The sequence below is a fragment of the Pipistrellus hanaki genome (assembly GCF_964339955.1).
Source record: "Pipistrellus hanaki genome assembly, chromosome: 12".
Classification (NCBI taxonomy): domain Eukaryota; kingdom Metazoa; phylum Chordata; class Mammalia; order Chiroptera; family Vespertilionidae; genus Pipistrellus; species Pipistrellus hanaki.
Window position 1 is genome coordinate 36,593,338 of NC_140514.1, and position 12,829 is coordinate 36,606,166.

General features: G+C 42.5%; 1 protein-coding gene across 5 annotated transcripts in view; it reads left to right on the forward strand.

Moving 5' to 3' along the window:
- Positions 1 to 12,829, forward strand: part of ARHGAP25 (Rho GTPase activating protein 25) — a 77,600-nt gene that overhangs the window by 41,873 nt on the left and 22,898 nt on the right. For all 5 annotated transcript variants that reach the window (XM_084900542.1, XM_084900545.1, XM_084900541.1 and 2 more), the window contains 2 exons: positions 2,815 to 2,902; positions 8,772 to 8,888. In XM_084900542.1, the coding sequence (XP_084756668.1) occupies positions 2,815 to 2,902; positions 8,772 to 8,888 (205 nt within the window). The remainder of the gene's footprint in view (positions 1 to 2,814; positions 2,903 to 8,771; positions 8,889 to 12,829) is intronic.

The window sequence follows — 12,829 nt, forward strand, 5'->3', positions numbered from 1 at the left end:
AAAAAAAAAAAAAAAAAAAAAAAAAAAAAAAAGGTTGGGAAGCACTGTTCTAGAACCTTCCAGAACCAGAAAAAATGTCCCAAGAAGGGTGAAGATATTGCGGGTTCTTGCTAGGGTATGTGAAGAAATGAGACAGTCATTTTGGTAATAAGAGTTCTCTTTAAGGACAGACTTAAGGATCCATGATGTGCCAGCAGCCCCTGGCTAACAAGGCCCTCCACTGGAGGCTGTGATGTCTGTCACTGCACAGGCCACAAAAGGGCCAGAGACTCCCCTCCCGACCACCCCTTTCTTGCTCAGCGTCCTGTGCGTGGTGACCAGATTTCCTTCACTTTATGAACAAGCCAGTTCTATCAGATCCAAGTAATTACAGGCTCCGAGGGTGGTAACTGGTGGGTTGATAGCTGATGCCGGAAGTCTTCCCCTCAGCAGAGAGCCAGGGAGATGACAACAATGTGTGGGCTTCCCGGATGAGCGGAAAGGACAGCTCAGCGGGGTCTCCTTCCGTGAGGCGTGGAGGGGGGCAGGTATGCTTTCTCCAAGCCTGTGTTCTTTTCCTGGCTCTACTACCCTCTGACCATGTGCTTACTTAATTTTTCTGGACACCCTCTCTTTTTTTGGCAGTAAAATCAGACAGACGTACCTGGCCTGTATTTGTCATAGGATCAAATGATATGTAACACATGTAAGACAACTCTGTTTTGAAAAAGCATAAATGATGTCAAAGGGTGAAATAAATTAGTGAAGGTCCTAACTTCTCTCCCTTGCATCTGGAAAGTCCTTTTAGGATTATATTAGTCTGGCAATATTAGGTAAAGCTGCTTCTAGGATGACAAGTAGGGTTTATTTTGTAGGAAATCTCTTAATATATTTGGCCAATAGGTAGAGAGCAATAAATCAAATGAGAAAAACTACACAACCCTTAAATTGATGGCTGAAAAAAAAATTGAGTAAAATTAAATACTCATTTCAGATGTAAAAAGTTTATTTTTAAAAACGTTTTTAGGAATACAGTGAATTTCTTAGAAAGAATATTTTACTTTATTTGAACATGTATATTTTTATTACAAAAGCTATATGTGTACAAAATGGGAAATTTGTAAAATGTGGGAAAGCATAAGGTAGGAAAAAAAATGATCCCATTAGCAAAAATAACTACCCAAATCTTCTCTCTCTCTCTCTCTCTCTCTCTCTCTATATATATATATATATATATATATATATATATACACACTTGTCTATTCTAAATACAAAGTTAACATAATAATATTATTTAGTTAAAAATTTAACAATATGTTTTGAATATTGTTCATTATATAAATATTCTTCTACAATGTAATTTTTAATGGTGGTAAAATAATCTAATGTATGGACATTTTATAATTCATTTAATTAATTTCCTACTGGAAATTAGTTGAGAAGTTTGGCTGATGTTCCTTTATTATTATTACAAACAAGAATTAAAAGGACATCCTTGTAGACTTTTGATATATCTATAATTACTTCATTAAGATAAAGAAAAATCTATTCAAAGAGTACTTTTATTATGCTACCATTTAACATTGTTGGGGGATTCACAGGCATTGCAAATACCTAAAATGAAATGACAGTTATAGGCATGAGCTAAATTCTTTGGAAAAAGTAATGGCATGGTTTCACACCATGTTTTACACCATTCATGCTTCTGGATGGATTAAAGACTTAAATGTAAAAAAAAAAAATGAGCTAATAAAAATCCTAGAAGAAAACGTAGTTATCCTCATAATCTTTAAGAGGCAGGTGTTTTATAAACATAGCAACAGAGACAATATCAGAGAAAGCAAATTTAATTGCATAAATTAAAATGTCCATACCTTACATGAAAATTAACATAATAAAGTGAAAAGTCAAATTACAAGCATGAAAAATTGTTTATGTAGATATAACAAACAAATACTTCTAATATTTAAGGTATTCTTTCAAGGCTATAAGAAACAGCTCAATAGAAAAATGAGCAAATGCCACAAGTGGATAATTTCTCCAAAAAATGCAATGGACAAAATGCATATAAAAAGTTCAATCTCATTAATAATTTAAAAACATGCAATGTAAACCAATGAGATACTACTGCTCCCTTATCAAATTGGCAAGGATTTATTTTTAAATCAAATTGCCAAAAAATTTTTAGACATTTTAGTGTTGTAGGAAACAGGAATTCTCATGCATAGCTGGTGGAAATGACAATCCATACAACCTTTCTGGAGTATGCCTTTTAAAAATGCAAACCCTCCAGGGGCCTAGGATTCATGAGGCCAAGTGAATGCTTGAAAATTGCCCAATTACCACTGACATTCCCAGCACAGGGAAGTCCCTGACAGTATGTTCATTTCTTTGCCATCCTGTTTCATGAAAGAATGATCAGGCATCAGTGTAAAACCAACCTCTAGGAAAGCCTGTTACCTAAGGCTCCTTATCCCCTGTGCCTGTGGTTCTGCCCTTTATGCCCCCTCATGCAGCCCAGCAGGTAGCACGGTCCACCTGGCCTTCACAAAGACCTGATATCTGGTTTGGCCAGGAAATCAGGTCCTTGGAAAAGTGGGAAGAGGCAAGCATTGGTAAAGATGCCCCCTCAGCTCATTCTCCTGTCAGGATCTTATCCTTAGCTTGTTCTCCGATAGCTACCATTTTATGTGATTGAGGCCCAAATAGCAAGAAGGGCCTAGCTTTCCATGTTCTTCTCAATCCCATCGCTACCCTCCTGTCTTCCAACTTAAGGTTAGTTAATAGGTGATAAAATTGCTGCCCATCATAAAGGCCTGACTTTTGATCTTTCAGGGTTGTATGTACCTACCTGGAAGTACAATCAAGGAGATTGCCACAAACCCAGAAGAAGCGGGGAAGTTTGTCTTTGAAGTCATTCCAGGTAAGTGACAAAAGGTGGGCCAGAGGTATATTACATTCTTATTTTCCTCTGGATCCTATAAGCCAAAGATATATCAACAGCTAATCAACCAGCCTACTAAGAATGAACAGTAGGCCCATAGCCAGTTCACTCAGTGGTTAGAGCATCAGCCAGCGGACTGAAGGTCTGTGGGTTCGATTCCTGTCAAGGGCATGTGGGTTGCAGGCTCAGTCCCTGGCCCTGGTTGGGGTGCATGTGGGAGGCAACCAGTTGATGTATCTTTTTCACATTGATGATGCTCTCTCTTCTCCCCTCCCTTCCATTCTCTCTCTCTCTAAAAAAAAAAAAGGAAAAACATCCTCCTGTGAGGATTAACAAACAAAAGAAGAATACATAGTAGTTCCGTATGTAGTCAAGGAACCATACCAGCTCATTAATTAGCAAGCAAATTAAGTGGTTGTGCATTCGGTTCAACTCTGTATGCATTTCCTGAGCATGGACACTAGGCACTGGGACCCTGATCTGGAAAGGACATCATCCCGGCTCACTAAAGGAAGTTCAGTCTAGAAGGGGAGTGGGACATTAAAATTAAACTCTAAACTGAACAATGTGAAATTGCCATTTTGGCAGGTGGAAAGTAGTTGACAGTCAACCGTCTCTCCTGTGGTTCAAGAAATGACAGCTCTGACTTGCTGAGCACTTAGCTCGTGTCAGGTGCTGCCATTCCCCTATTGAGCATGTTAGCAGCACACGGGAGGGTGCTTTTCCCAATCAAGAGTCACTTTTCCCTCCAGGCATGCATTTGGGACAAGGGGAGCTTGTCCTGCTTTGTCTCAGGGGGAGTTTGTGTTTGTGTGAAACCATCACACTTAAGCTGCTTCTCCCTGTCTCTTGCTCCTTTGCCAGCCCGGTCCCGCCAGGAAATCCATGTCTGCTTCTTAGGCCGAGCAGCCAGGCAGCTGCACCATGCTGACATAACAGGGCATGCCACCTGTCCCTTGAGCACCCCTCTCCTTAGCTCCCCCCTCACCACTCTCATGAGGCAGCTACATGTGTAAGAAACTTGGTGGAAAAGGCAGTGTAGCAGAGAAGTTAGATGTGTTCCATCTGGTGCCATCCTGCCCGGGTCCAAAACCTTTCCTGCTGTTTACTGTTTGTGTAACTGTGATAAGTTCTTTCATTACTCTCTGTCTCTGTTTCTTAATCTGCACAATGGGACCAATGATGATAATAGTGAGGATTAAATAAATATATATGAAACCCTTGGTACAGTGTCTGGTATACAGTTAATGCCATGTAAGTGTTTGATATTTGGCGAAGAACTAGAGGAAATTATAATGTAGAAGCGAATCCTAAAGTTGGCTATGGCCATTCATATAAAACAAAGAAAAATATTTCTTTTTATTTTATTATTATTTTTAAAATATATTTTTATTCATTTTTTACGGAGAGGAAGAGAGAGGGATAGAGAGTTAGAAACATCGATAAGTTGCCTCTTGCACATCCCCTACTGGGGTTGTGCCCGCAACCAAGGTACATGCCCTTGACCGGAATAGAACCTGGGACCTTTCAGTTCGCAGGCCAATGCTCTATCCACTGAGCCAAACTGGTTTCGGCAAATATTTCTTTTTAAATTCTGCTCTTTCCAGGGAGCCTCCTCATGGGTCCTCTCTTGCTTTTTTATCTGAAGGTCTATCCATTTCTCTTCCTTCTCAGAGGATGAGCTTTTTTAGCCTCTTCTCTCTGGGGAAACCCATCTCTTTCCCAGGATTTCCTCCCCAGCACCATTCATAGGTTGCCACCATCCATGGTCATATGTGTCCCAAAGCCTGAATTTTCTTTTTTTTTTTTTTTTAAATATGTTTTATTGATTTTGTACAGAGAGGAAGGGAGAGAGAGAGTTAGAAACATCGATGAGAGAGAGTCATCGATCAGCTGCCTCTTGCACACCCCCTACTGGGGATATTCCCGCAACCAAGGTACATGCCCTTGACCGGAATCGAACCCGGGACCCTTCAGTCCCCAAGCCGACGCTCTATCCATTGAGCCAAACCGGCCCCGGCCCAAAGCCTGAATTTTCAATCGAGGGTAGCTCTACTGAAAACTCTAACTGCAAACTCAATGTGGTCTTTTCACCAAAGTCCAGTACCCTCAAAGACTGCTGTGCTAGGGTAAAATGGAGATTTATTCTCTCATTTTCACTCACACCATGCAGGCAGGCTGCTGGGGAAATTCTTAGAACACACACACAACCACACACACACACACACACACACACACACACACACACTCATAAAGAAAAACAATTCTAAAGTATGGTAAGGTAGGAAACAATTTTCCTGAAGGTGCCATCTTTTCCAAGTCTCCTCCCAGATACAACCCTTTACGTTATGATGCAGAGAATTTTCAGTCCCTTTTTGTCATTCTCCTGTGCAAGATGATTCTCCGGGGCCATTGCTGGCATAAGGAATGGCCTTGCTAACCAGGGCCAGGATTTCTTGTAGTTACGTTTTTCTTTACTCGGGACAGGCAGAAATTTAGGGCAAGCGTCCTTCTCCCTTCTTACCACTCGCAGAAAAGTATCTGGTCTCCAACCCAAAGGGAGTCCCCAGGGATAAGGGCGTAATTTCTTCCGGTGCATATGTTGCCTTTGATTTTCATATTATTAGATGTCATTCTCTTATTCAACAAACTTATTGAGCCACAAGCCTGGCACTATTATAGGAACTGGGAATCCAACAAAGAACAAAATAGCCTGCGTATAGCCTATATGGGAGGAGACTGACAAGAGAAACAAATGAGTAAATTGTATAGTTTTTATGGTGGGAAAGTGCTATGAAAAAAATTAAGCAAAGAAAGACAAAGTGCTGGTTGAGATGGGGATGGCAGTGGTTGATTTGTCATTTTAATTGGAGCAGGAAAAGTAGGCATCATTGAGAAGGTGACTTTTGAGGAGTGATCTGAAGGACGTTAAGGAGTGAACCAAGTGCCCATCTGGAGGAAGAGCATTCCAGAAAGGGGAACAGTCAATGCAAAGTCTCTGAGCCTATTCACATGTTCAGGAAACATCAAAGAGACCAATGTGGTTACAGTGGAATGATGACAGGAAACAAGAGTAAGAGATTCAGTCAGGGGCGAACTCAGCTTTTACTGGCACTTACAGGCAATTGTAAAAAGTTTAGTTTTTATGCTATACGAATGGGAAGGCATTGGGAAGTTTTGGCCAAAGAAATGACATGATCTGACTTATGTTTTGCCACTCTTTTGAGTTGAGAATAAAAAGAGACAAGGACAGAGCAGGGAGACCAGTGAAGAGGCTATTGCAATCATGCAAGTGAGAAATGAGCACAGTGAAAGGGTGAGAAATAATTATTTCTGGATACATTGTAAAGGTAGACGGGACTTCATTTGCTGATAGATTGGATATGGGAAAGAGAAGCAAAGGTTAACTGCAAGGTTTTTGCCTAAACAATTGGAAGAATGCATTTGCTGAGATTTGTGAAAATTTTTTTGGGAAGAGCAGGCTGTAGTTTTGGACAACTATAGTAATAAAAGTGTAATATGCTAATTAGACCAAACGTCCTTCCATCTTTCCAGACAAAGCCAGGGCTGCGAGGGAAGCCTGGGTCCTGGGTGCCAGAGGGAAGCCAGTGCTGGCAGCCAGGAGGGGGGTGGGGGAAGGAAAGCCTACTTTTGCGTGATTTTCGTGCATTGGGCCTCTAGTATTAAATAATTGCCTAGATGTAATGATAAGGAAACTAATGTTCAGGATAATTTAGCTACTGCTGTGAGAGAGGTAAGAATAGGATGATGAGGGATTTAGAATAGGGACTCCCCACTTATTTTGAAGTGGGAAGAGATGATATTAAGAAATATCCCTGGAGAGGATGACATTTGAGCTACGTTTTTGAAAATGGGTAGGAGTTGCTCAGGCAGGAAAGAAAAGAAGGGAGGCTTCTTTCTGATAAGGAAATAGCCCGATATATGACACATCGAACAAACTGTTTAAGTCAAAGAAAGCAGGTTCCTGAGGGCAGAGCAGCTATTCATGGGCTTTGTATTAATGTTAGGAAATTTCTCCCAAAGAGAGCCCATCCTCACACTTCAATGTGCATATTTTTAGAGGGCAACAAAAGATATTCAAATTCCCTTTGGACCTGGTTTCTTAAACCTGTATTAATATCACTGTGCCTCGCCTTCTCTACCCTATGGGATGGCCAGATGTTGAATCTATGTTGGTATTGGGTCATCAGACCTTCTGACCAGAAGGGTGAACCCATGGAAGTCTTGGCCACTCTGCAACATCTTGAGAGCTGGATGTTTCTCCATGGGGTTGCCATGGTCAAACTGAAGGATCTCTCAGGAATCAGGGTAAACTGAAAGACAGTTCTTAACAACAGAATGAATTGGGGTGTGGGCATAATGGATTGGGGTGTGGGCATGGTGGGGAAGGACACTGGATACCTTTTGGCCAAAATGGGGAGCAATATGGCCTCGTGGAAACTCTACTTGGAAGAAAGACCAGTAGCCCTGCCCTGAGTTTGGCAGTAACTTACTGGGTACCAATGAGCAGGTGCCTTTGAGTTTCTGGCCTTCAGTTACATTACTTGTGGAGAGGAAATGATACTAGAGCAAAGGGATGTTGTGATTTCTATGGAATGTTTCAGTTCTGCCTTGAGAACTTTTTACTTCCCAGTCTACTTTTGGAAACACCCAGCTCTCAGGATGTTCCTGAATAGCCATGGCCCCCGTGGACTGACACTTCTGGTTAGAATAGCCAATAACCCAATGATAACATAGATTCAGGATTAGGTCATTACAAAGGATGAAAGAAGGTGTGGCTTGGTGACATTAAGATGGGTTCAAGAGACCAGAACCAGTGGGACTTTGAAAGTCTTTTGCTTTCCTGAAAGAAAAGATAGGTTTGAGCACAAATGTGGTACTAAAACAGGCTCTCTTTGAGGGAAATGCCCTGACATTGAGAGAAGATTGTGTTGATGTCTGCAAAGGCACTTTGAAATTTATTAGGATCTTATAATTGAAAAGGGTTGCTATCATTTTCTTGTCCTACCCAGGACCCATGTTTGATGCTCTCCTTCTTCCTTTCTCCTCCTCCTCCTCCTCTCTCCCTATTGTTCTCTATTATCGTTTTCTCTCTTGGTCTCCTCCTGTACCCTCTATAACTCCTGTCATTTTGTCTACCCTTTTGTCCATTTGAGAACATCAATTCAGGAAATACTACATCTATTCCTTTATAATCTTGTGTTTAAAGTAAAAATGGTGCTAATAAATAAAGTCCTAACAAACTTCATTTGTCAATTAAACATGAGTTGAGAACCTACCTTTTGCAATGTCTTGTGCAGATGGGAGAGCGGTAATCCTGAACAGGAAGCACCGATTTCATGAGAAACACACACACACACACACATGTTTATTGTTCCTCCCTCCTGAGTTGCTGTTTCCTTCCCTATCTCCACAACTGAGTTTAAGAGTAGCTTAGGAAACTACCCAGGATTGGCATGATGAACTGAATGGAATCTTCAAACTTGTATGGGGTGATCCTCTCTCCTCTAATACTGATCCTGCCTCATGAATTTCCTCCTCCTTTTTGGTAGCAAATGGCTTCTGTCCTCCACAGGAGTAGCTGTCAACCCAAGTCACCCTGATGCAAGCCATGTGGCCAGTGATTGTCTAGAGAACTAGAGCATCAGCAAAAACAATAAGGGTGAACAGATATTCAGTGTCACTGAGAATAAGCAGATAATGCTTTGGTGTTGTTTAAGGAAAAAATTGAACCATGGAAGCAATTCAGGTTCAGCTTCTCTTTGCTTCCTCTTGCTCCATCCCCTTTCCACTCTAAGACCTTTATTAGTGTTGCTTCTTCCTTTAGCCTCATGGGACCAGAGTCGCACGGGACAGGACTCCTATGTCCTCATGGCCAGCTCCCAGGCGGAGATGGAGGAATGGGTTAAATTCCTGAAGAGAGTCGCTGGCACACCCTCTGGAGGTAAGGACCCCGACAGGCTTTCCTGGGCAGGTGTCTGTAACATCTCTGTGATGGGGGGAAGTAGCTCTAGATACAATCTTCCCTTCAACAGTGTTCAAAGACCAAAGGACAACTCTGAGGCCACGCTCATTGTCAAGCCTCTAGCTTCCTGTCCCAGGTGATCTCACCTGATATTTGGGGTCCACCTGTGAACCTAGGGTCTGGGGCAGGGAGGCAATTCTGGGGCCTGTAACCTACCATGTGGGCACTACAAGAAAAGAAGTAATTTGGAGGGGACAGCCAAACTCAGGAGTGCCTGCCTAAGTCATCCTGAACTATGGTAACCTATTACAGAAATTAAAAAAGAATAACATGGTTTCATTAAACATTTCCCAATAATTTTATGGTGCTAATCAGGCTGAAATGAAGCTTTTCTATACTAAAGCTCTATTATATACTATCCAGCCTGCATAAAGGTAGCTTCAACCTTCCTTATTGTCCTGGATTGTGAAATGGTTGACATTTTCTGTTTTCTCTAGCCCAGCACTTTAGGCTGTCTGCATTGACAAAGGTCGTGGATATTGCCTAATCATATACCTAACCTTAAACCTAACCTAACTTAACCCTAACTTTAACCCTAACCCTAACTCCAACCCTAACCCTAACCCTAACCCTAACCCTAACCCTAACCTATGCCCTGTAGCCAACATCTGTGTCCCTTGTGCTTGGCTCAGCCCTGCCACTGCACTCTGCTTTACTGTGTCATTGTCCACATGGGGATCTCTCCCTCCCCCTTCCTCAAGGCCAACATCCTAAGAAAGTCAAGCATAAGTCCTATAGACTGGGGAAAGTCCAAGGGAGGAGAAAACAGAGTACATCACTATTTATTTATTCAAGGAATAGGGTTTGGCTTTGCTGTGGCATTTCAGATGTTCTTCAGGCCTCTCATTGAACCCAGATAATAGATCTCAGGATGAGAAGGCATTTGAAGATAGCAGAGTCCAGACTGAGGTCCTGGGGCAAGTCAGTCATCTGTTCTTTCTGTTTGTAAGTCAGGAAGCTTCAGTCCTGAAGAAGTAAATAATTTGCCCAAGGGATCCAGCCATGGAGCAGCAGGGCCAGGGCTCCTGCCTCTGTAGGTAGCTCACTTCCACTTGTAAAGATCCCCTGGTTCTGTTAGCTGGGCAGAGCAAGCACCCTCAACCACTGAGAAGTCCGAGAATGTTGCTGCTGCCTCATTTGTGAAATTTCCTATGGATTTTCCCACCCAGAACCTGCTCACTGCTCATGACCTTCACTGTACCATCCTGTGAAGTGTTATACTGCTTTAGTCTGAATTATAGTCTGTCTTCCACAGAACAGCCAGAATGAACTGTTAAACCTGTTTGTCAGTGGAGGTCCTCCTCCACTCAACACTGTCCCATAGCTTTACCTCTACCTCGAGGAAAAGTCAAAAGCTTATAATGAACCACAGTGCACAATCTGCCCCATCCATTACCTTTTACCTTGTCTTCCAGTACCTCCTGCTGTGCTTATTTCACTCCAAACTCACCAGCCTCCTTGATCTTCTCCAAACACCATGGACATGTATCTGATCAGGGTCCTTGCACTTGCTGTCTGTAATTCTCTTCCCCCAGGTAGTTGTATGGTTCGGTCTCTTGCTTTGTTTCTGTCTTTGCTCAAACATCACCTCAGTGAGCCTGCCCTTAATCATCTCATTTAACATTGAACCCCTTCCCTGCCCTTCTCCCAGCCCCCCTCCCCAATTCCCCTTTCCTGCTTCATTTTTCTCCTTTCCTACCTTCTTCTAACATGCTAAATATTCTACTCATTTGTTTTGAGTTGGTTACCCCTCACTAGAATGAAAGCTTCAATCTGTTTTGCAGGAATTTTCCCCTCTATTTTGGGGATGCTGTATCCCAGAATCTAAACAGTTTGTGCTCAATGAATGTTTTTAAAGGAGTAGGCCCAGGAATGGTCCCCTCTATCCAAGCAGCTCTCTGTTCTACTCCCCTAGGCTGTCCACTTTGATAAATGACTACCAGCTTATCTGCAAAATTATTCGGTAAATGGGTTGCTCCCTCTAGAATGATATTCCTTCAAGTACATTAATGATGAGCTTTAGTGAAGTTCTTTAGGGTTCATAGACACCTTAAAGAATTCAATAAAAGATTTGGATTCTCTCTTCGAAGATACATTTAGACAAAATAATTCTGAGTTCAACTGCAGGGTATTTTCAGACCCCAATAGTCATCTACACCCTCCAAGAAATGAATCCCAACTCTTAAGTTTTCGAAGTCACTAGTGACAGTTCTGCAAAGCTAAGGCCTCTTCCTGCCCCAGTCCCCTTCCTGGTCTCCATTCTCCCTTGATGGGAAAGGTGGCCTACGTGGTTTCCACAGCATACCCAACTTCTTCCCTGTGGCTCCTCCTGCCTGGTAGCTGGCCCTGAGCATTCCTCTCACCTTATCTGATTCAGGAACCAATTCCAATGTGAGAGTGGATGTTTCCTACACGTCATAGACATCAGCTGGGAGTCCTGCAACTTAACTCAGTACTGACATTACCCAAATAGCATCAGATTCCACAGCCTAAGGGCCCCGTCCTACAAGACTGACCCCAATCACGTACACAGTACAGATGTCTTGGCAAGTCCAGCTGTCAGCTGTGCTTCAGGATGGCTGACTATAGGTGGGAATTTCCAACAATGACCTCCTTGGTTTTGATTAACTTGCTAGAGTGGCTCACAGAACTCAAGAAACCAGTTTACTCACTATATGCCAGTTATTATAAAAAGATATAACTCAGAAATAGCCAGATGGAAGAGATACAGAGAGCAAGGTGCGGGGAAAGGGACATGGCCTCTACAGGAGCTCCACTCTCCTCTCATCTCCATGTGTTCACCAGCCCAGATGCTCTCGGAACTCTGTCCTTTGGGTTTTTATGGGGCCTCATAACACAGATACGATAGATTAAATCGCTGGCCATTGGGAATCGATTCAACCTCCAGGCCCTCTCTCCTCCCCTGACTTGTGAGTTGAGAGGGTGGGATTGAAAGTTCCAACCCTCTCGTCATCTGGTGCTTTCCAAAAGATTAAAGATACCTTTATAACTCTCATAATGGAAGTTCCAAGAGTTTTATGAGCTCTATGCCAAGAAACGAGTCAAAGACCAAGTATATATTTCTTACAATCAATCACTCTAGACAGCAGCACCTTCCCCAGAAGTTCTGGATGCAATTCCAGGTTTTTGCAACTTAAGTAGGATAAAAGGAAGATCGGAGATCACATCTCCACTTCTGGTGACTTGTTCTCAGGCTCATAGCTGCCGGTTTTCTTCAAAACACCTCCTCCTTTTAGTAAAAGGGCTCTGCCTCCGCTGGATCCCCACGTTGAAACCTGGTCTCTGTCCCATCTCTGGGGATCAGGCAGCTCAGATTGCAAATTGCTACTCAGTCGGGACATGTTCTGCCCTCTTCCTCTGGAGGCTGGCCATCTGAGGCATTTCTCAGGCCACTGCTGAGCGCATAAGCACTGCACTAAATTGTGTACACTAGTAGGCCTGCTCAGCCCAACCAGATAATAAGACCCTGGAGTATTAGTATGTTCCATGTGTTAAGCATCTTTTGTGTTTGCCAACACTAGGCTTAGAGTATATAAATAAGGAATTGTTAAGTGCCTAGGTTCCTTTGTTTCCTTTCATTTTTGAAATTCTCTTGTCCTTCAGAGCATGAATTCACAATCTGTAGAGCAGTGTAGCTCATGAGAGAGTGCTGTGTCCGCCATTTATTGTTCCATGTGTTCTGGTTCTTTCTCTCTAGTTAAAGTGGACATTAAAAGGAATAATTTTTTACGTATTTTTATTAATTCCCTCATTCCCCTCCCCCAGATCCTTACACCAGACAGATACAAGTTTATTCATGAACTCAACAAATGTTTTTTGAGAATGTGTTATAATAGGCC